This window comes from Anser cygnoides, chromosome 13, assembly GCF_040182565.1.
Source record: "Anser cygnoides isolate HZ-2024a breed goose chromosome 13, Taihu_goose_T2T_genome, whole genome shotgun sequence".
Classification (NCBI taxonomy): domain Eukaryota; kingdom Metazoa; phylum Chordata; class Aves; order Anseriformes; family Anatidae; genus Anser; species Anser cygnoides.
The window spans coordinates 7150292-7171720 of NC_089885.1; the positions used below are offsets into that span (position 1 = coordinate 7150292).

Consider the following 21429-nt stretch of genomic DNA (forward strand, 5'->3'; position numbering starts at 1 on the left):
GGAGGGGGGGGGCTGGCTTCGTCGCCTTAACGGTCTCTAACTAAAGCAAGCGTCGTTACTAGAGCCGGCAACGGGAGGACGGGGGCTCTCTTAACCGCACGAAAAGTAGATGCTGCTGCGTGGCTTTGCTTACTGCTGTGCAAATGAACCGAAAGGAGGAGTCTCGGGGCCCCTCACAGAGGATGTTTCCTGGTTGGAAACCGGTTTTCCTGGAAAACCGGTGCTTTCCGTGCCGGGTTTGCGCAGTTCCCCCCCAATTTCTGCTTTGACCCGGCTGCCCCCTTCTCTCTGAGAGACTCCTCCGGGCACCGGTGCCCCGGCGCCAGCGCGGCCAGCTCCCGGCCCCACACGGAGCCGAGGCGAGCTTTCCCCCCCCCACCTCCGCTTACCTGCCGCCGGCTCTTCCCTCGCGTCCCCGCCGCCGCCTCACCACACGGCCCCCTGAAGCGCTGCGCCCCCGGCGGCCGTGTCTGCTCCGCTTCCTCCCCGGTGGCCCGGAACAGCTAGGCCCGACCCGGAACCGCCCGGCCCGGCCCGGCCCGGAACAGGCAGCGGAAGTGCCTCCGCCATGGCGCCGGTGTCGCGCTCCCGCAGTCCGCCCGCCGCCAGCCCGCAAGGCCGCGGCCGCCGCTCCCGGTCCCGCTCCCGGTCGCGGTCCCGCTCCCGTAGCGCCGTGAGGCGCCGCCGGCGGAGCCGCAGCTGGTCCCGATCCCGCAGCCCCGGCGGGCCGCGCTCCGCCGGGCACCACCACCACGGCAAGGCCTGGCCCGAGTACTACGAGAAGGAGAAGGAGGAGATCCTGCGGCAGAGGTGGGCACCCCGACCGGAACGGCACCCCTGTCTGCTCGGGCTGTGGCGGTGGGGCGGCCCCGCCATCATGTCGGGGGCTCTGGTCTCTGAGGCCGCTCCTTGGTTGCTCTGATGTTCTTTTTTATTGTTATAATAATTATTTTTCTCCTTACTGTAGCTATTTGAGCATAAATTCTAGTAAACATAAGGCTTTAAATGCGTTTTTGTTAGGTGGAGCACGTTAGGCTTCACTGAAGGTGTTTTGTGTTACAGGAGGCTCAATGAGAGGGAGAGGATTGGAGAGCTGGGCGCACCCGAAGTCTGGGGACTTTCGCCAAAGGTTCCTGACCCCGAGTAAGGCATATTCCTTCTTCTTTCCCTCCGGTTTTTATGATATCAATTATACATCGATGTACAGAAATGTCTTATTGCACTGCAAATGCATCAGTGTACAGAAATGTCTTACCTCTACACTGCTCTCATTGCCACAATTCACATTGTGTCAAAAGTTGGTTTCTGAACCAATGTAACCAGATTTCAACTTTTTTTCCCAAATAATTCTGACATACCAATTATATAAGGTATGACGTATTGTAGATCGGGTAATTGCTGTGCTCTGGTTCTGAAAGCAGTTCCCATTTTGCAAATTTGCTGTTTCATAGTTTGTTGCAAAAATGGGCTCAGAATGTGCAGGCATGTGTTTGGGTATATTGTGTGCATTTGATCTTGAATTACTAAATACTACAAAATAGATTTTAAATAACAAACTTTTTTTTTTCTCTTTCAGTTCTGATGAACACACACCAGTAGAAGATGAAGAGGCAAAATCTAAGAGTAGCTCTTCGGATTCCAGCTCAGAAGGTATTTTGCTGTGTTTAGATGGCTTATAGACAATCAGAAGCTACCTACAACTAGAATCTGCTGTTGTTGCTGTCAAGAAATTCATTGACTTTGATGGGTTGAAGTCAGTGTGATGAGCTGTAGTTCAAATGAGAATGTTGGTTTGTGAAGATTCAGAAGTACATACAGAGCTAGAAGGTCTTCATCTGTTCTCTAACGTTATCTTTTAAAAACATTCCAGAGGAGAAAAAGAAAAAGAAGAAGAAAAGAAAGAAGAAAAAGCGGAAGACATCCAAAAGAAAACACAGAAAGCATTCTGAGGACAGCGACAGTGAGTCAGAGTCTGAGCAGAACTCCAGTGGTAAGAAAAGACGGTTTCTGTTATGGTCTGTGGCCTGAGAGCTCTCCTTGTACTCCTCCAAATGCAAAGTGACGCTTCCAGCTTTTGTTGCACACTTGCAGTGTTCTGAAATTACAGAGCTACACCATCAATCCAATATTCTTTTCTCTCCCCATCTTCTTGGGTTTGCAATGCCTTTTCCTTAAGTGCTTGTGGTCTGGCCTTAGGAAATAGGATCTCTGAACTTAGCATCCATTAGGCATCTCATGCCAGATGGCTCATGTCAAACAATACTGCAGGTAACTTTCTATTACTATTTTCTCAGGATTATTTGTTACCTAAACAAATCATGTCTGAGAACCTGCGTACTAAGGCGTTCTGGTGGAGGCAGTTATTTATTCACAGTGCAGGAAAATAATCCATTTTAGCTGTGGCTTATCATCTCTTTTTAATGATACATAAACTTGTATTTTTTTTAGATGAAGATAAAAAGAAAAGCAAAAAGAAGAAAAAGAAGCAGAGAAAGTAAGTTTCAAGTGTAACTATCTTCGTTTAACTAGAGGGCAGCACTACTTTCTTAGCAGGGTGACTGAGCACTCTTGTAATTAGGGCTATAAACACAGTGGAATAATCTTAATCTGATGGATTGGCTTCAAATGTACAGGGCCATGCATCATAGAGGGCTCTCTGCTGTGATAGGGAGCCAGTTTCTAGCACTGTATGAAACACACAACAGTGGATATGTTATCTTTGTTTTACTATCACGTGTGTTCTATCAAACAACAACAACCTATTTGCAGACGTTCAGTCTTCCCGTAGGTGGAAGTTGCCTGGAGAAACTCACGACTTGAGTAGGATTCCTAGCACGTCCTTTCCTCTTCAATTTTGGTGAATAGCATGTCTGTCTTTGACTTCGTTACAGGAAGAGGTATAAGAAAAAGAAAAATAAAAAGAGCAGGAAGGAATCCAGTGATTCAAGTAGTGAAGATTCTGATGATGAAACATTGCAAGGAGAAGATCTCTGGATTGAGAGATCAAGTAGGTTCATATGCCTTCAAACTTGGATTGAAACTTCTTGGTGTTCTTCTCATGATTTTCTTTTTTTGTTAGGTGTTGCTGGCCTGATAATGGTTCTGATAACAAAGAGTAGCAGGCACAATATTAATCTGCTTCACTATTTGATTGTTGCAGAAAATACAGAAGCTGATAGCTTGATTGGACCAGAAGCTCCCAAAACGCACGCATCTCAAGATGACAGGCCTTTGAAGTGAGTGCTCTAATGGTACCTGGATCAAATAGAGTAAATCAAGCATGAAGATTTGTGTTCAAAAAGGCTGTTATGATATTATGACTTGTATCAGAGAGATGCTGTACCAGGAACGTACCGACAGAAGTAATAGTGGTGCTAGTCTTTACCCTGACCTGAGTTCAAGTACAAAAGTCTTATGCTTTTTAGCATGGTTTCATAGAAGATTACTTGTTCTTTACTTTGGTAAGGTGCCTTTACTCTAATCCTCTGCAATATTGTGACTTTATACAACCTTCATTACTGTTTAACCAGTTGTGAGTAAGCTGGTTATTTAAGATGTTCTTGCTAGGGGTAGCCATAAGAATGAAACAGGCAAATATGTGGGAAAGAATAGGAGAGTCCTTAAAAATGGGGCTGCAGCCAGTAGTGATCAGGGAAGCTGGATGTTTAGCTCAGGTGTGTTTTTTCTATTTGAGACTGATTTTCATCTGCTTTTTTTTTTTTAAAGCTATGGACATGCCCTGTTGCCTGGTGAAGGTGCAGCAATGGCAGAATACGTAAAAGCAGGAAAACGTATACCCCGGAGAGGTGAAATTGGCTTGACCAGTGAAGAAATCGCATCGTTTGAGAGCTCTGGTTATGTAATGAGTGGCAGCAGGTATGGTTTTGATGATGGTAATATTTCAGTAAAGTTTTCCTCTGTTGGCCTGTTGGAAGGCTGCTTCCAGGCTCTATCTGAAAGCACGGAAGAGCGGGTGCTCTTTGTGCTTGCAGCAATCTATGCTAAACTCCCTATTTCTGTGGATAAATGCTGAGTTTCTTAAGGGTGCCTTTTCCTTAAGAATAAAAATCATTTACAGCTAACACGCTTCTAATTCTCACGTTTTTCAAATCAGGAGATGCTTGTGTCAGATGGTGTAAGGGTTGTGTGTTTGGACAGCAGAGGTGATGTGCTGGCTCATCATTATGGCACAAATCAGTGTGAGAGGTTGGCCATACCTTTTTTTCTACCAGTACAACAGGAGTTTCACTTACATTTTGGTGAGCCAGCAGCTGACACCCTGGGAGAATGCAAATTAGGCACCCTGTTTGGTGCCTGAGAGCAGACACCCTCAAAAGTCAGCTTCTAAGTCATCTGTGCTCCTTTCTGTGGAGGTTTTTGTGCAATTTGGGTTCCCTGATGTAGGTATCTTCATTTATTAATCTCTCAAAGCCTTCAGGCTAGTTAACGGATGGAGGCTGTGGTGGAGCATCACATCCTTGTGCCCATGCTGATGTAGACAATGTTCTCCTTTGCAGACATCGTCGAATGGAAGCTGTGCGTCTGCGTAAAGAGAACCAGATTTACAGCGCAGATGAAAAGAGAGCTCTGGCATCCTTCAACCAGGAGGAGAGGAGGAAAAGAGAGAATAAGATCCTTGCAAGCTTTCGAGAGATGGTCTACAGAAAGACTAAGGGCAAAGAAGAAAAATAATTTCTCATTTGAACTGGTTGCCATAGATTTTACCAAGCAGCAGCTAACCTGTTCCAGTCACAATCTGAAAAAAGCTGCAAGTGCTGCAGTGCCTTTCACCCAACAGGGCCAAGCCTCAGGAATGGATTACTTGTATCAAGGGAATAGAATTACTATTACCAGATTTTGTTGGAGGATTTGTTCACTGTCTGCAAGGAATCCCTGTAAATCGAAAGGCTAGGAGACAGGAACAGGCAGTGAAGGTTAGAGGTGGCAATGTTCTGTCCTCACTTGGACAAGCAGGTGGATTCCATGGGAGGGCTTTGGTACGTGCTGCTGCTAAATGCTATTTTGCATTTATTTTCACTAATGAGAGTAGGTTGACCATCACAAGCAAGCTACTAGTGAGAGTAGCACAAATGAAGGAATTCCTGAATTCCCATTTATGTATTTTTCATAAGTTTTAGATTTATTTTTTTTCTCAAAACAGTTGTTTGTTTTGTGGTTTAGAATACTCCTGTATATAGGTGTAAATTTGTAATTTAATACAGACTGGCTTCAGTTATTTAAAGCAAGCAGATTGCAATTGGGGTATAAAATAACAGTAACAGTAATAGCAGGGTCTGATCTTGAATCTCTCAAAGCCCATGTTGAACTGCTACGTTGCTTGCTTCTTTTTCTGCTATGTTATACATAGGTATCAGAGCGGTGGGGTGCAGCGATTGGAACCTGGATGTACTCAGGTGGTAACGAGGATGTATCTTTCAATTTATTTTTTTTTTTGGTCTATGGAAGTGTTCTAGATTAAAGCCTTATTTTAACTCCTGTGTTATCTTAATTTGGTCTGTTTCAGCAGTATGACATGACTCTTTTTAAACACCATACTCGGAAGCCTACTCCAAGTAATTCTTCTGTGGCAGCTACCTTTGATTCGACTGTATATTTCCAAAAGTAACTTCCTTAGGCTTATTTTTTCTCAAGTGTGTTTAAAAACAGAGGGTTTTCTAGAGGGCTTTCTCCCCTCCTCAATTTTGTGTTGTAGTTTTGGCAGCAGAGATGTCTTGTACATTTGTACAACAAAAATAAGTCCTATAATGTTTGCCCCAGAGTCTTGCAGGCCTGTTTGCAAACATTTCCAGCCCAGCTGCCTCTTCCTGTTTACACCCTGGGACCTGGTCCTGTCCTGTTGCACCCACCTGTACCTGCAGGAGACTATGACTTAAAACCAGCAGCTGGGTCAGGCCATGATTCTGCACAGGTTTAATGCTTCTTACACATACACGAAGTAATCCACAAACTAATAAGGAAGAGCTGTTTTTCCTTCGTTTTGTGTGTTTATCCTCCACAAATACCAAGAGAGCATCGATGTCTGTGAGTTGGAGCTATTCATTAAAATGTGAGTCTTCGCTTGAGGATTAGTTTATTTTCAATGATGTCCTTAAGCCACTTTTCTCTAAATCGACATTGTTCTGGCCTGGAGGAGGGAGTAAAAACAGTAAATAGCAAGAAAGCTGGTCTTTATTCACAGGGCATGCCTGGAGACCTGTATAAATTTATTACAAATTGATTATGTAGAAGGAGATAATAATCGTGTGGCTATTTGTGTTGGAGCGAAGCTAATGATAGGCAGGGTCACTCGGGTTTGCTTAACGAGACTTTGACAGCTTCCTCTACTCTCTGATATTACTGTGAACTTCTTATTTACATCGAGCTCCCCCTTTGTTTTGGCACGGGACAGCTTGCTAGAACCTCCCCAGTCATGTCAGTGATGGAAAAGTAACAAAGCATACCTGAGAATCAGCCTGCTGGACTCCAGAAAGAAGAATACCTCCACTGGCAAGGTCTGCAAGAGAGGAGATACAGGGCAGAGTTCACATTCTGAGCTACAGGGCCGAAAAAAAAGCAGTCATTTTAATTAGGTGAGAGCTACTCCTTCAAAAATAACTGTGTATTTGTGCAACATTTCTGATATGGATTGGAATAGCTTTTAATTTTTGTTTAAAGCCTCTGAGCATTCTCTTGTGAAGGGAATGACTCGGAAATTACAATTGTAAATTTGCTAGGATAAGATTTGTGACCAGTGGCTGTTATCTGGATCGCTGGTAGGGACCCATTGCAGCTAAGTAGGAAAGCTAAGGTACAATACAACTAAGCATAGGTTCTGAAGGGGAAAAAAATCTATTGCATGCAATTTTTTATTTTTTTTTATCTTGAGTCACAAAATACCATTGTATGGGTGAAGATTGAACTGTGGATGTGTGGACAATGTGATTAAATAAGAATTTCAGTAGCAAGTGAAGTAAAAACTTAAAGCAGGAAGTAAAAAGGAGAAAAAGTGTTGAATACTATGCCTTATGAATTAGTAGACTCAAGTCTTTTCTAGAATATAATGTATGCTTGGTATTGGAGGCAAAAATATGAAAATGATCTCAATGATAAAATTGCTCCCTTTGGAGTGTAGTTATGGACTTTAACTCAGTGTCAATTGTTAGAGGCTAGAACTGTTTACTGCTTACTCTCATTCAAGGTAAGTGAAACTGGAGTTCTACTGCTTTACCTGAAAGGATTGTTGTGTACCATTTCTGAATACTTACAGCAGGTTTGATTTTGGAGATCTCTATAACGAAATAGACGCTTGCTGTTGCTTGTGGGATGGGTTTTCTGCGTGTCGGGATGCTCCAGAGAACTCTGTAGTGGTACCTCTTGCTGTACATCAGTTCCTCTTCACGGAGAAATTCTGACCAGTAAAGCCAGCTTTCATGAACCTCCCATGTCTGCTGAACAAACACATGGCACTAAGATTCCCTCTGTCTGGTAGAGATGACTTAAGAGAGGTGCTAAAAAGAAACTGAGGTGCTCTTATTTCATTTTTCACACTATTCCTGTGCCTGTGTAAGATGGCGTGACCTCTTGAGTCACGAGTGGATGGAATATTCACTCACAGAAATGTATTCTTCAATCTGCTGCCGTCCTCTCTCCACTGTGAAGTCCTTGCAGGTGGTCCACTGAATGTTTTTGGCAACATATTCAGCTTCTAAAACAGACAGAATGCTGAGAATTTCTTCTGGAAATACTCTGAAATGTTCTAAGACATTGCAAATAGGGCGAGCACACTACCTTTCCCTTTTTTCTGCAGGGCTAGGAATTGTTCTGTTGCACCACGTATCACATTTGCGACGATCATCTCTACTGTTGCCTCAAGGGCAGCATTTTCATTTTCCTTGTCCATTATCTCCACCTTTAGAAAGAGAACTGTAAAAAGAGAAATGCACAAATGCCCTGAGAGAGGATTGGCCTTCAGAGCTGCAGGATCCATTGGACAAACTCAGGCTGGTCTGGACAGGGATATTGAAACAGCAGCAGGCCCACCTCCCCGTATGATCCCTTGTTCCTCGCACTCACCTCTGCTCAGACCTAATGTGAGCAGCCTTAAGCTGCGGAGGCCAACTGTTGTTGCTTCAAAAATGCACTTCCTGGGCTGGTGGAAGCCTGGCGGAGCGGTTATAGGGGTGGCCGAGGTGATGCTGGGGAGCTGTGCAGACTGGCAGCGTTGCTGTGGCTGTCCCGTCCTACCTGTGGGAGCTAGCGAGCCCTTATGGCCTTGCCTTACCGCCTCGGGGAGTGTTGGGGGAGTCGTCATGGTGATCTGGTCATGGTGAGCTGATCCAGGCTCTTGGCATCCCACCAGAATGTAAGGGCCGCGGAAATTCCTCTCCAGCAGGACAGGCTCCCAGGCAGGAAGGCGGTGCCAGCAGGGAAACACACACAGACTTGTCTGGCTTTGTAGTGTCTGTCGGGCTCAGCAATTTGGGAACTGCATCTGCCTCCAGTTCTGTGCTCTGCAAAACTCAGGCTTGGGCTATGCCGCTGCACAGAGGTGCTTGGGCCGTGGGGCCCTCCAGAGGGTGCTGGACCACTGACTGACTGTAAGTCAGAGACATTTTAGCAAAACGCAGGGTGCTAAACCCCCAGCAGCCGCTCTGCCGGGACAGCAGGGGAATGTTAGTAGAGGAATAAAGGGGCAAAGTGGAGATGCTGGTCCTTGTGGTCTGACAGAGGCACTTCCCTTTGCTCATTTGCATGTTCTGCATTTTTCACTGGACTTTTGCTTACTTGGTCTCATCACTTCAGTAAGAAAATTGGGAAGAAGTGCAACACAAGAGGCTGCTTTGAAACAGATTGGCAAAAAAGGCCCAGAGGCCCAGAAGTTGTGCCAAGAAATGCAGAAGCCTCCATGGGGAAGCTTGTCAATAAGCTGGAAAATGGCTCAGCAGCTGAGGGGGTCTTGCTCTGGAGCCGCTGGGGAGGTGAGGCTCGGGACACAGACCCCTGGGGAGTTGTGTCAATAAGCTGGAAAATGGCTCAGCAGCTGAGGGGGTCTTGCCCTGGAGCCGCTGGGGAGGTGAGGCTCGGGACACAGACCCCTGGGGAGTTGTGTGTGTGCAGTGCGAGTGAGTAAAAAAAATTTATAGCATCTCGTGCAACAAAGGAAGCTTCCAGCTGCTGCTTGGGGCAAGCTCTGTTGGGGTAACCACAGCACAAGATGTGGTGTGAAACGGAAAAGCCTCTGCTGAGCCCAGAAAGCTCCACAGGGACGGGCTGCTCTTTCTGGCTCCTCTGCCTCCTCGTTCACCCAGGCGGGACACATCTTGCTGTGGCTTCGAGGCCCTGGTATGTGGAAGGATTGTAGCAAACTCTACTTAAAGCAGCCCTGCTTTGCTTTTTCGGATGTCGGTGTAGTTTGGGACTTCTCCACTTGGTAGTAGGTGCTTTGAGCTTGTATTTCACTGATTCCCAAGCTCTCCTCAGTCCTTCCGACAGAAAAGACTTTGTCAAGCTTGTCATGCACGGGCCCAAACCAAGGCTGAGGACTTCTAGAAAGCACGAGCAGCTGGAAAGCTTAATTAACTGCTTCCTCTTAGAGCCTGGCCAGCGTCCCCAGAGGTGCCAGATGTGCCTGTCCTTGCTCAGTGACACAAACTGCGATGTACAGCTCAAGGGGACTGAGAAACGCTCAGGCACATCCCAGCTAACCATCGGGGGAAGTCAGATGAAAATTCATCTGAACTTGCTGTCATTTATGCCGTGTGAATGCAAAATAATTGTGCATCACAGAGAAAGAAGTGATTCAGTGTTAATGCAGCGACACAGGGTCTGCCTTTCACTCTGACATCTGCCAGAGGGCAGCAGACAATGTTTGGTTTACAGAGGAACCAATTCTCCCCAAAGCTCCCAGACAACACGCACACAAGGGTTAAATACATGTGTATCTTTATTAGGGACTCAGACCATAAGGTACAGCCGTGCAGATTCTCTGAAACGCTGCCGCCTCAGTGTATGTTCTCCAAACCCTAAAAAAGAAAGCAACCAAGTGACAGCCGTCTCAGCACCACGCCCGTCCCCAAACTTTGGGGACAAACGCGCTGCCCTCAGGGCGTGTGGCTCAGCAAGCCGTCTGCCACCCCGCGCCCTTGGCTTCCCCGAGCCGTGCCTCGGAGCACGCCGGGCCCCCGGCACCTGCCTTGACCACGTAGTGCTTGCTGGCCCCCGAGAGCCGCTTGTCCCTCTGCATCATCGCCCACTGGAAGGCGTTGCGGGCCACCCTCTTCTCCTGCGGGGCACAGGGGCGGCCGTCAGGACAGGGGCAGGGGAGGCCTCAGAGGGCCCGGGGAGGCTGAGGGGGAGCCGGGGGGGGGCCCGGCCGCGCTGACCTTGCCGCCGTTGGACCAGCGCTGCAAGAAGACGGTGGTGAAGCCGGGCACGGTGAGGCAGGCGGCCATGATGGCCATGCCGGGCAGGACCTCGTACCACATCCCCGCGCCGCTCCTCGCCCCGCTCCTCTCCCTGCCCCTCAGGCGGCCGCTCCCGGCGTGCCCCCTCACGGCCGCGGCGCTTCCGCTCGCCGAGCGGTGCACGCCGGGAGTTGTAGGCCGGCCGGGCCGCGGGGAGGGCGGGGGCGGGGGCGGGGAGGCCGCGGCCGGCGGGCCCGGGCAAGGCGCAGCCGCGCGGCCGAGGGGGGCGCTGAGGTGCGCGGCGCTGCCCCGGGCCCGGCATGAAGGAGGACAAGGAGAACGCCAGGCCCAAGGAGCGCCGTGGGGGGCCCGGGCCCGCCGTTGGGGCCGGGGCCGGGGCCGGGGCCGGGGCCGGGGCCGGCTCGGAGGGCAGGGCCGGCGGCGCCGAGCTGGAGCGGCTGGAGCGGCCCAAGGACAAGAAGGAGGCGCTGAGCAAGGTGCGGCCTGCGCCGCCCTGGCCGTGACGGGGCCTGAGGGGGCTGGGGGCGCCTCGGGGGGCGGGGGGGAGCCCATCGGTCGCCCCAACGGCCGCCCCAATAACGACCCCAGTAACGGCCCTAACGGCCCCGCAGGTGGTGATCCGGCGGCTGCCGCCCAGCCTCACCAAGGAGCAGCTGGAGGAGCACCTGCAGCCCCTGCCTGAGCACGACTACTTCGAGTTCTTCGCCAACGACTCCAGGTAGGAGCTCTTCCCCGCTGCAGGTGGGCCCCGCCAGCCCCGGCCGGCTGCTCAGCCGCGCCGCGCGCCTTGTCTCTCTCCACAGCCTGTACCCTCACATGTTCTCGAGAGCCTACATCAACTTCAAAAACCAGGAGGACATCGTGCTCTTCAGGGATCGCTTTGACGGCTACGTGTTCGTTGATCACAAAGGCAAGTGGGCAGCCCGCGGCCGTGTGTCTTCATCCAGCCTCGTGTGAGCGGTGTGTGTGTTGGCTGGACTCGAGGGGTGGGTGTGAGCTTCCCAGCACACCACCCCTGGTTTCTTGGATGCTTATTTTCAATGCCTTAAGTGAACGTGATGCCCTACATCAAAAAACAAACACCCAGATCAAACATTCTATTCTTTGCAGAAATTAGTCCAGGTTAATTTTATATAGTGTGCTAAATCTAGTGAAGTGTGGTTCAGGATAGTACTGATATCAAAGCCATTTGTTGTTGGCGAGGCTAATACTCGCGTCGTGCATTGTCATACCTGAGTACGAAGCCTGCAGAGTGCCAGTGGTGGGTGTTGTCCCTCTCCAAAGAAAAGGAAACTGAGACTAGTGCTGTCACCATCTGTGCCTCGTCTCTACTGTTCTTTACGCTTCTAGCAATATGACCTGTTTTTGGTCACGTTTTAGTTCAAATTAATATCTTTGGCACTTCAGAACTGAGCAAGCCATTTTGGTTCAGTACAAGGAACGGCTTGTTCCCTGCAGTTGTGGAAGTGACTGCTCTCTGGCAACATTAATCTTGTCAGAAACAAAAATTTAGTTTAATTAATTGGGTAAACACCCAGGTATTTAGTCACTACATATCTCTTTTCTAAATACCTGTTAGGTATTTAGATGTTAGCACATCTCATGTCTTTCAGTTTTGTAGCTTAAAATGGCTTACGGTGGGTAGCATTAAAACTTGTTAGGCTATCGCTGGTAGACCTTAAAAATCGCATATTTAGTGGAAGGTTTGTCAGGAGCAGTTGTCTGGGTTTCAGTAGGCCAAGAGTTTCACATTGAGCTTTGTTTCAAGTACATGCATTTTAACTTTCATCCATCCGGGTGTTCTATGTGACACAAAGGTCTATTCATGAAAGCCTGTCTTCTTTAGAAGGGTTGCATGACCAGGTTCTCATAATGCCCATGTGTGTTGTTTTGTTTTTTTTTTAAAGATGTTACTTTGCAGTGTAACAGCTCACTCAGTGCCTTTGCCATATCAAACAACAATATTAGATTTATTCAGCATTTATGTTGCAAGACGAAATCTTAAAGCCAGCCTGTAACGTGTGGTGGTTGTATTCTATTGCATGCTGCCAACAGTTGAGGTTTGCCTCAGTTGCCTTAACTTAAAATGTTCTCTTCTGCTTGCACAATGAATGCATAGTCTGTAGGACGAGGATGTTGTGTGGTACAGTGTACCTGGGGTGGCTGAACTGACGGTTGTGGGCAGTCTTAAGTCCAGTACTTCTTTGTTGTTGTGGGTCTGTGAATTTGATAGTATGTTAACATTGCAAGAGGGTAAAATTTTGCTGTCTCTAAAATTACTTTAATTAAATGGCTTTTAAAATGCAAGCTTTTTTTTTATGTCGTTCCAGTAGTCTCTTCTAGTATTGCATATTCCTGGTGAGGCTTATCTTCCTGTTTTAGCCACATACACTATGTTCTATTTCAAATCTGTTCCATCTCTATTTTAATGTGTTTTTTCCTCCCCTCTTAACAGGTCAGGAATATGCTGCCATCGTAGAGTTTGCACCTTTCCAAAAAGCTGCAAAAAAGAAGAGCAAGAAAAAGGATGCCAAAACTGGGACTATTGAAGATGGTATAACAGCTAGCTAATTTGTTTTGCATGTAGAGACTGAAGTCCTACCAGTAGCTGGAATATAACATTTTCAGTGTGACACCATAGCGTGTTGATAGAATGCTTAATTATATGTGAAGCTTATTACTTCTGCTTTGTCAGCTGCAAATTGGTTAAATATGATTGTCCCAGACAACTTAATACAGCAGCTTATTTGAGGATTGCCAATTCATGGAAAGGCACCATATAAACAACACAACTTGTAGAAACCTATTCCAAACTTCCAGCAGCGCACAAGCAGATTCTTCTTCATGCTACAGTGCATGTCTTTTTCCTTCTCTCCCCTTCTCCCATAGATCCAGAGTACAAGAAGTTTCTGGAAAGTTACAGTGCAGATGATGAAAAGCTAACCTCTACTCCTGAAACTTTGTTGGAGGAAATAGAGGCAAGAAACAAAGAGCTAATAGGTATGGAAATCGACATACTGTAGTTACATTTTCCTAGAGCACAAAGAAACATACGTGGTGTAATTTGAAGCTGTGATTTTTCAACCTTGAAGAGTGTATTCTTTTGTACGTTTGTTTAATTGGTATTGTTGAACCTTTAGGCTAATATTATTCAGCGTGCTTCTTTTGCTCCTATGATCTAAATTCACACCTTTATTTGAATTTTATAAGATAATCTTCCTGGTTTAAACTGCAAGGCAGGTGTTAGTTAGCCAGATAAGGCTGTGGAGTGGCTGCATTTCAGGGAGATGCAGTGATGTTCCATGCAGGCACACGATAAGTTCTATTGTGGTTGAGTAAAATGGACCAGAAGAAGAATAATCTTTATTTTTTAAGCATGTTAGCACATTACAGGTATGTTTTTCAAAGTGAGGGAAGCTGAGAAAATCATAATGCAGACTAAATATCCCTTTACAGATAGGTATGCTGACTAACATATTAGTATCCTAAACAAATTCATTGAACTGTAATTATTGTCATTGTTTTAGGATAGCATTGGAATACTTGTTTCACTGCTGTGTTGCTCTATGTGTGAGACAGATTGCATATTCTATAAGGCTTCTTCATAGCATGTAGAGTTTTGCTATAGGTATTGCAGTATTGGATAAAACATTGTTTACGTTTGCTTTCATATATTCTCTAGCTAAAAAGACTACTCCCTTATTGAACTTCTTGAAAAATAAACAGGTAAGACTTTTCTCTCCAGAATCTTCTTGTTGCCTGCAGATGCATTAATTTGCTCCTTTAGAGTACGAATATGTATAATACGTATTTTGCAAGGTATAAATTGGTATGTTTCTGCTCTTCCTTTTAAAGAAAAAGCTTTCAGCCCAAATTCCGTGTTAATATATGGTTCACACTATTAGAGTGCTGGCCTTTGTATTAATGGTGGCGATTTATGCACGTTCTGGTCACAGCTAGCAGCGTGCTAGATATTTCTGTGGTGCTGCAAAATCAGATTCCATTTTAATGCAGTTGTGGCTGAGGTCCTTGTAGGTGATCTTTCTCCTGCAATGTATCATTTTAACTTTTAGCGATGGAGAAAATCACAGATCGGTCAGATTTAACTGAAATCAGAATGATAAAGGCTAAGTCTAATGTTTATTTCCTTTCATAAGTCTTGACTTGTACAGTTTTTAAAAAACAAAACCACAACAAACTGCTGTAAAAATTCAGGTTCACAACAGTGCAATAGAGACAACAACACGTTTTTCTTTAACAATAGGGACAGTTTTGAGATGAGTTATTTTCTGATGGAATACTCCATCGCTTTGTAGCAAGATATCCTGCTGGCCTTAAAGGGATGTTTTCTATAATAAAAATGCACTGTTTCTCTTTTGATTTTTTACAAACGCAGAGACTGAGAGAGGAGAAAAGAGAGGAGAGGAGGAGGAGAGAACTGGAAAGAAAAAGACAAAGAGAAGAAGAAAGAAGAAAATGGAAAGAGGAGGAGAGAAGGAAGAGAAAAGAAGCAGAAAAACTGAAGAAAGTAGACAGATGTCCAGAAAAAGAAAGAGACAGATCAAAAGAAGAACCAAAGATTAAGGTCTAGAACAGTTCTTTATTATAAACTGTTACATTCCCTTTCCCCTATTATTTGTATATCAGTCTTTCAAAATGTGCTTTGAGTATTGTGTGAAGAAACACATGGGTTTGGTGTTAGTAAATGACCACTTTTTTTGTAACACTCAATATTAGGCATTGTAAAAGTTAACGTGCTGTAATGCTTCATAGTACTATTTAAAACTTTTGTCATGTGACTGTTGTACATGCTGTGGTGAACAGACTTGTGAATTTACTATGGAATAGAGACTATTCTTAAGCTTCCTAACATGGCGTGTTTTAGGAGAAAAACCCTAGTCTGCTGTGTGGATTACGCTTACTCATACACTCCAGCTTTTAGAAGTACTGCGATTTGCAGTAACGTTAACGTATATTTCCTACTGGACTGTGGTTCCTTTGATGCAATTTCGGTGTTGTGCCAAACAATGTGTGTTAGAGTGAGCTTTTTAGTTGAGACTTCTGTTTTCTTTGTAGCTACTTAAGAAGCCTGAAAAAGATGAAAAAGACTTGGAGAAAAAAGAAAAATCCAAGAAACTGGAAAAAGAGACTCTGAGGGAGGAAAAAAATGCGAGTAGTGCATCTGCCAAACGATCTGATGGGGAGACAAAAGAAGAGAAGGCAAAAAAGTATTCTAGTACTTGCTATAAATATCTATATGTATATATAACTTGTTTCCTGATCATACTGAAGGTCAGGCTGCTCTGCCATGACCATGTTTTGAAATTCTTTTCAAATCATTTTCCTGATAAAAGGCTTGGGATGTGTTCTCTGTGGCTGTGCACATCCCCATGATTACAAGAAGCTGTGTGAATTACCCGATATTTCTTCACTAGTGGACAAATTTGAATATTTTTGCAACTTTCTCTAGGAGCTCTGCAAGAGAAGCCCAGGGGTAGAGGACCTACAGCAGGCCGCGGGCACAATCCTTGCAATGAGAGAATTATAACCGTGGCAAGAGGAGAGGCATACTCCAGTTACTAGTGCCTTTTAAGTCTTGTAGAAGTTCAGAGTGGAAAGTCTAATTCTCAACAGCTCCATGATCTGCTCAAGGTTCAGTTCTACCATGTGAGGCAGAGAAATTGAGGTGCTTTCCAAAGCCAGAGGAAACTCAGCCAGCTATGTGAGCAGAAGGCTAAGAAATGCTAGCACTCAGTGCCATCTCTGGTTATCATGCATGACTCGGGTTAGGACAGTTTCCCAAAAGCTCCCTAGAACCTACCAATCTGTCGTCTTCATATTGCAAATTTACACCAGTATTACATTGATCTCCCAGCTCTGTTTGATGAATCTTTTGAGCTTCATTTTCAGTTTTGTTTTCATACAGATCAGAAGATGAGTGTGTAAAGGACTACAGGGACCGAGATAGAGATTTTGAAAGAGACAGAGAATATGAGAGAGCACAGAGGGAGAAACTGAGACGCCAGGAAGAAGAGCGTCGGAGGCAGAAAGAGCGCTTTGAGAAAGAGAAGGTTTTTAGAAGAAAAGAGGAAGAGGTGAAAAAGGAAAGAGACTTGCTCAGAGAAAAGGGAAAGAAAAGTGATCTTACAGACTTTACCAGCGGCATGGACAAATCTGAGAAAGTAACCAAAGACGATAAAAAAGAGGATACAATTAAGAGGGATCGTATCAGAAACAAGGTGCTGGGTTTCTTTAAATTCATGTGCTAGTTCATAGGGGCCAGTATGTATTTTAGGATTAATACACTTAAGGAAAGAACAATATAGTTTCTGTTAAACTTTTCCATGTTAATGTAACGAACTTTGCCCCTGCTAGAAAGCTTCCGCATTTGTTTACTAAATTTTGTGATTTTTTTTGTTCTTGTAACTGTATAGGAATTAAGCCAAGGTAGTGGGCTAAATTGTAAATGCACTGATTTCACTTTATTTGATGATTTATGCCGGTAGGCTCAATCTTTAAGGTGTCAGCAGAGCATCAGTAATTCTATCTGTGTATCTTTGCTGATGCTATGCATGGCTGAAAAGACATCTCGACATGGGAGAGTGATTGAACAGTTTTCTCCAAAACAGGGACGATTCTGCTACATGCGGAATGTGATAGAATAAACACACGATAGTATAAATTCATGATATAATGTCTTGAATTCAGTTTTATATGATTTGTAAATCTGTTTTTGCAGTATTAGTACATAAGTTTTCTTTGTCACTTGAGACATTATTGGATACAAATGGAACTCAGAAGTTTTGGAGGATCTTTAAAGTTGGTCTGTATTCTGAGAGAGGGAGAACTCACCTGTCAAAGATAAAAGTAAATTACAAATAATTTCAATGTGCAGTGTTCTTTGTGGCTTGAACAGGAACAGCCTTGATTCAAGACAATTGAAGTTACATTGCCACTTTGGTGGAATAATAGCTTAGAGCATCTTGAAAAGTTTGAAATTGAGCCATTTTTAATCTTGCTGATACCGTAATAACCACGAGAGCACTGAGGCTATGAAAGGGTCTAAATAGCTTTGATTTATTTCAGGATCGTCCAGCAATGCAGCTGTACCAGCCAGGAGCCCGAAGCCGAAGCAGATTGTGTCAGTACGAAGACAGTGCTGCCAAGCCGACAGATCAGGGAGCGGATAAGAAACAAGAGAGTGAGACCAGTAACATGAAGGAAGAGGAGTGACTAGCATGCAGGCCTTATGTGTTCTGACTGTCTGTGCAGCCAAAGAGCATGTACTACGCAATCCAGAAGTGCCTTCGAAGCGAAGAAGGAACAAAGGAAGAAGAGGGGGCATTGCGCTGTTGGATGTTTCTGGCTAAAGAACCTCAGTTGTAGATTCGGAATTTGAAATGTGTTCTCATTGTATTTTCAGTTATTTGAGTTTATTTTCCCAGCATCTAACTACAACAGAGAAGAGAATCTTTGCAAAGTAGAAAGACTTTGTGGCCTTAAGTTTGATATTAAATGAGTCATGCAGTCAGGAGGAGATGACACCTGGATCTAATGCCAGAGCTTTACTGTAAAGCAATCAGAGCCAGTGTTTGATGCACTTAAGCAGAGCAAGCTTGAAGTGGCACGGAGTTAATGTGGGTGTTACTGTGTTGTGTGGTGCTCCTACCTGAGACTGTGTTAGCTAAATTGTATTGCTCTAGCACTGAGACAGGTATGCAGGCGGTGGTGGCTGAGGTACCAGTGGAGTAGAGCCCTCTGCTCGTGAAAAGAGAACATCTGGAATTGCATAAAGACCTTGGGAAGGGAGAGACCTTCCTAAGGCCTCTGAATTAATTAATTTATCCAGAGAACCACTTAAGTTGGAGTGTATGAATAAGCTGGCTTAGTTTTGGATACTTGTTGACAAATTCTCATGTAAAGTCTACCTACACTGAAATGCTTATTTTTGATCACATGTAGTTGTACGTCGGGTTCTTTTCAAGCGTTCTCCCTTGTCTGGAGCCTGAAACACTCCCGCACTCCTGCCCTCTCGGTGCCCGCTCCCCTTCCCCTCTAATTCCAAGTATTGTCTTACAGCCGAGAAAGAGAACTTCACCAGTAGCAGCTCCTTTTAAGCTCGCGAATTTTAGCCATAGCGATTTTTTGTACCGAACCCAATAAACTCGCACAAACTCTTGCCGCCGCCGTCCCTCTCTCAGCTCCGCCGGGCCGCCAGGAGGCGCCGGGCCGGGCCCGCGCCCATCTTGTCGCCGCCATCGTCACCGCCTCCTCCCGCCCGGGCCGCCCCTTCCGCCGCCGCCATCGCCGGGACGCCAGGCACCGCCGCGCCATGGTGAGACCGGCGGCCGGCATCCGCCGCCATCCGCCGCCCCGGGACGGGACGGGGCTTCCCCGGGGGCGGCGGGGACACGGCGGGGCGGGGGGCGCCGCATCGGGCCTTCCCTCACCGCCCGCGAAATGGCGGCTCCCTCACAGCGCCTCACAGCCCGTCATGGCACCTCAGAGCCCTCACAGCCCCCTCACGGTCCCTCATGTCCCCTTACGGCCCGTCAGAGCCCTCATGGTCCCTCACTGCCCCCTCACGGTTCCTCAGGGCCCCCTCCCGCAGCACTAACGGCCGCTCTCTCTTGCAGTCGTCCCACAAGACGTTCAAGATCAAACGCTTCCTCGCGAAGAAGCAGAAGCAAAACCGGCCCATCCCGCAGTGGATCCGCATGAAAACAGGCAATAAGATCAGGTAACGAGACCGGCTCCTGTGCTCCAGGGAGCTGCACGGGCCCTAAAGCAGGCGGCCTGTGCGACGTGAGAAGGTGCTGAGTGTGTCACAGCATTCGTGTGTGCAAGAGTGCAGTTTCATGGGTGTGACTGCCATACGAGTATTACTGGGGCAGATCACCCAATTCTGTTGTCCTGCTGTGTTTTCTTGAGGCTGTGTGGGGCTCCTGTGTCTTCTCATCCTGTAGCAGTTATTTTATTCCAGTTCTCTGTCAGTATCTACAGATGTTAGCATGGAGACATGAAAGCGTAAGCCGAACATATGGATGATTTATTCCAAAATTTTTACTTTGGCAGCCACTCTGCTCCTGACACTCCTCTCCCCAGCACCTTTGCTCTCTCTCCCAGCCGTCCCTGTTGTTGCATCTTCATGGAAGAGTACCTTGCACAAAGCAGGTGTTCAGAGATGCGCATGGTGTGTAGAGGAGCAAAGGTCTTGTTGGGTTTAGGCACTATAAAATTGACAGTATAAGATCCTTGACTCACTGCTGTGGCATTCATTTGAAGGAGTTCCACTGAATTTCAGGAAGCGTGATAAGAGAATGCTGCAGAATACTAGATAAATGTGAGGTGTATGAAAGGTGGTGCTTATCCAAGCCCTTTGGCTTACAAGTATAGTCTAGTCACATGCAGCCAGCTCTGTAGCTTGTATGCTTCCCTGTCTAGACTTCTTAGAGGGAATAGGATTCTTTCTCCCAGATATATTTATTTTTTTTCTTCTAAGTAGTGAGGAGAGTGACAGTAGCAGTGGCTGGCTCAGGCACTGAGGCAGTGCACCCAGGTTCTGTCCTTTTGCTTTTGTTAACTCATTTCTTTCTGGGAAAGATCAAAGTTGAGTGCCACAAACTTTGTCTTCCAGATACCAACTTTAAAAGGGCTTCTGTTTTGGCTGAATTGCAGTACTTTGAAATACTGTATTATGGGGCAAAACCATTATTTTTTGTCTTGTCTTTGATACCTCAGTCATCAGTTTTATTCCAAACTGTGTACTAAAGCAGGCTGCAATTGCAGTGCTTCATTCTGTGGGAGTACTGCCATTTCCCTGCTGAGAGTAACTCTGTTAATGTTGTCTTTGGTTTTACCTACCCGTTGGTGAAACCGTTTGTCCTTAACAGGTACATCTGTTGTGGTGCATAAATGAATATCCATACTTTCCTGGAAGAATCATGGAATCACAGAGCGGTTTGGGTTGGAAGGGACCTTAAAGCCCACCCAGTTCCACCCCCCTGCCATGGGCAGGGACACCTCCCGCCAGACCAGGTTGCCCAAAGCCCCATCCAGTCTGGCCTTGAATGCTTCCAGGGGTGATGGTGTTTTCCATACACTGCTCTTCCATGTTTTGGACAAAAATGATAATTTTTGTTTTAGGCTGTGAATTTACATTAACGAGGTAGCATTCATTATCATTGGACAATCAATAAACGTTTTGTCTCCAAAAGACAAGGCAGAATATTGACATGCCAGTGCTAATGCATCTCTCTCTAGACATGTTTCTTTCTCGGGGTTTAGATTCTGTTGCAGTAGCATCGTAATTAGTGAATGAAGAAAGTAAACTGATGGAAATTTGATTAAAAACCAGTACAAAGTTGATTTTTGTTGGCAGCTTGCAACTGTAGCATGTAAAAAAGATTTCTGTCCTTTACTGCTGAACTAATTGAAGGTGTTTTCGGTCCACCTGGATCCTCAAGTGTGCATTTTGCTAACTTCCACTGCTTTTGTCTTAGGTACAACTCCAAAAGGAGACACTGGAGAAGGACCAAACTGGGCTTGTAAGAGAGACTGTCTCCCGGGAACTCTAATAACACTTGTCTTTCTGCGTCAGATTGATACACCCCCACACACTGCTGGACATCCCCTCAGTCATTCCTTCCGTAGTGTTGGACTGCAGTGCCCAGTTGTTTTTGTATAAACTGGTTTGGGTTAATGATTTGAATGGGAATAATCTTGAGGCGGTTGCCATCTGAAACATGAAGACTGTGTTCTATTAGTGTTCTTTCTTTCAGGCATCCTAAGTGTTGACAGTGTACGAGCTTGTTAATAAACATGGACCTGAACGAAATGGCTGAAATGATTTCCTATGTATGTGGTGGGACAGCAACACAGAGAATAAAGGCAACGTTACTACGAACATAATCTTACCTAGCAGGAGAAACCATCAGCTTTCCAGATGGATTAGGTCTTCTTTTCACTTACTGTAGCTCTGAGCAAAGAGTACCAATTTTTAAAG

At 45.8% G+C, this 21429-nt stretch overlaps 5 protein-coding genes and 1 non-coding gene across 7 annotated transcripts; 4 read left to right on the top strand and 2 right to left on the bottom strand.

The window, feature by feature from the left end:
* Window positions 1-419: 419 nt before the first annotated feature.
* On the top strand, window positions 420-5492 carry NKAP (NFKB activating protein). The gene is made up of 9 exons (XM_048079216.2): window positions 420-810; window positions 1063-1143; window positions 1577-1650; window positions 1871-1990; window positions 2449-2494; window positions 2892-3007; window positions 3161-3236; window positions 3727-3876; window positions 4518-5492. Exons 1-9 carry the CDS (start codon window positions 569-571, stop codon window positions 4690-4692), a joined length of 1080 nt encoding a protein of 359 aa, XP_047935173.1. The 5' UTR covers window positions 420-568; the 3' UTR covers window positions 4693-5492.
* Window positions 5493-5914: 422 nt separating this feature from the next.
* AKAP14 (A-kinase anchoring protein 14) lies at window positions 5915-8336 on the bottom strand. Its single transcript, XM_013183661.3, has 6 exons — window positions 8074-8336; window positions 7789-7923; window positions 7614-7705; window positions 7266-7445; window positions 6462-6514; window positions 5915-6145 (listed from the first exon to the last, which is right to left on the bottom strand). Exons 1-6 carry the CDS (start codon window positions 8309-8311, stop codon window positions 6061-6063), a joined length of 783 nt encoding a protein of 260 aa, XP_013039115.2. The 5' UTR covers window positions 8312-8336; the 3' UTR covers window positions 5915-6060.
* Window positions 8337-9925: 1589 nt separating this feature from the next.
* On the bottom strand, window positions 9926-10598 carry NDUFA1 (NADH:ubiquinone oxidoreductase subunit A1). 2 transcript variants are annotated; one of them, XM_067004818.1, is made up of 3 exons: window positions 10383-10598; window positions 10163-10282; window positions 9926-10022 (listed from the first exon to the last, which is right to left on the bottom strand). In XM_067004818.1, exons 1-3 carry the CDS (start codon window positions 10482-10484, stop codon window positions 10002-10004), a joined length of 243 nt encoding a protein of 80 aa, XP_066860919.1. In that variant the 5' UTR covers window positions 10485-10598; the 3' UTR covers window positions 9926-10001. The 2 variants fall into 2 exon arrangements, with proteins under 2 accessions (XP_066860919.1, XP_013039079.2); XM_013183625.3 differs by having other exon boundaries at window positions 10193-10282; window positions 10383-10594.
* A 71-nt stretch (window positions 10599-10669) lies between these two features.
* UPF3B (UPF3B regulator of nonsense mediated mRNA decay) lies at window positions 10670-18603 on the top strand. Its single transcript, XM_067004811.1, has 10 exons — window positions 10670-10900; window positions 11036-11142; window positions 11228-11334; window positions 12880-12978; window positions 13314-13424; window positions 14107-14150; window positions 14821-15009; window positions 15501-15652; window positions 16351-16663; window positions 17511-18603. The coding sequence occupies exons 1-10, from the start codon at window positions 10724-10726 to the stop codon at window positions 17655-17657; spliced, it is 1446 nt and encodes a 481-aa protein (XP_066860912.1). The 5' UTR covers window positions 10670-10723; the 3' UTR covers window positions 17658-18603.
* RPL39 (ribosomal protein L39) lies at window positions 17706-21261 on the top strand. Its single transcript, XM_067005192.1, has 4 exons — window positions 17706-17775; window positions 18557-18759; window positions 19061-19164; window positions 20927-21261. Exons 1-4 carry the CDS (start codon window positions 17706-17708, stop codon window positions 20973-20975), a joined length of 426 nt encoding a protein of 141 aa, XP_066861293.1. The 3' UTR covers window positions 20976-21261.
* Window positions 20194-20325, top strand: LOC125184972 (small nucleolar RNA SNORA69). Its single transcript, XR_007169703.1, has one exon. It is a non-coding gene; the product is annotated as a small nucleolar RNA SNORA69 (small nucleolar RNA).
* Window positions 21262-21429: the final 168 nt, after the last annotated feature.

Bases quoted from the DNA above. Each gene is read 5' to 3' on its own strand.
- RPL39 (XM_067005192.1), top strand. From the start codon at position 17,706: ATGTACTACGCAATCCAGAAGTGCCTTCGAAGCGAAGAAGGAACAAAG. The intron at 17,776-18,556 runs GTTGGATGTTTC...CGCGAATTTTAG, and splicing joins AGAAGAGGGGGCATTGCGCT to CCATAGCGATTTTTTGTACC. The intron at 19,165-20,926 runs GTAACGAGACCG...CTTTTGTCTTAG, and splicing joins AAAACAGGCAATAAGATCAG to GTACAACTCCAAAAGGAGAC.
- UPF3B (XM_067004811.1), top strand. From the start codon at position 10,724: ATGAAGGAGGACAAGGAGAACGCCAGGCCCAAGGAGCGCCGTGGGGGG. The intron at 10,901-11,035 runs GTGCGGCCTGCG...ACGGCCCCGCAG, and splicing joins AGAAGGAGGCGCTGAGCAAG to GTGGTGATCCGGCGGCTGCC. The intron at 12,979-13,313 runs GTATAACAGCTA...CTTCTCCCATAG, and splicing joins AACTGGGACTATTGAAGATG to ATCCAGAGTACAAGAAGTTT.
- NDUFA1 (XM_067004818.1), bottom strand. From the start codon at position 10,484: ATGTGGTACGAGGTCCTGCCCGGCATGGCCATCATGGCCGCCTGCCTC. The intron at 10,283-10,382 runs GTCAGCGCGGCC...TGTGCCCCGCAG, and splicing joins GCTGGTCCAACGGCGGCAAG to GAGAAGAGGGTGGCCCGCAA. The intron at 10,023-10,162 runs GCACGGCTCGGG...TTTCTTTTTTAG, and splicing joins GGGGCCCGGCGTGCTCCGAG to GGTTTGGAGAACATACACTG.
- NKAP (XM_048079216.2), top strand. From the start codon at position 569: ATGGCGCCGGTGTCGCGCTCCCGCAGTCCGCCCGCCGCCAGCCCGCAA. The intron at 3,008-3,160 runs GTAGGTTCATAT...TGATTGTTGCAG, and splicing joins TCTCTGGATTGAGAGATCAA to AAAATACAGAAGCTGATAGC. The intron at 3,237-3,726 runs GTGAGTGCTCTA...TTTTTTTTAAAG, and splicing joins CAAGATGACAGGCCTTTGAA to CTATGGACATGCCCTGTTGC.
- AKAP14 (XM_013183661.3), bottom strand. From the start codon at position 8,311: ATGACGACTCCCCCAACACTCCCCGAGGCGGTAAGGCAAGGCCATAAG. The intron at 7,706-7,788 runs GTAGTGTGCTCG...TGTCTGTTTTAG, and splicing joins CCTGCAGAAAAAAGGGAAAG to AAGCTGAATATGTTGCCAAA. The intron at 6,146-6,461 runs GTATGCTTTGTT...TCCCTCCTCCAG, and splicing joins TCCAGCAGGCTGATTCTCAG to GCCAGAACAATGTCGATTTA.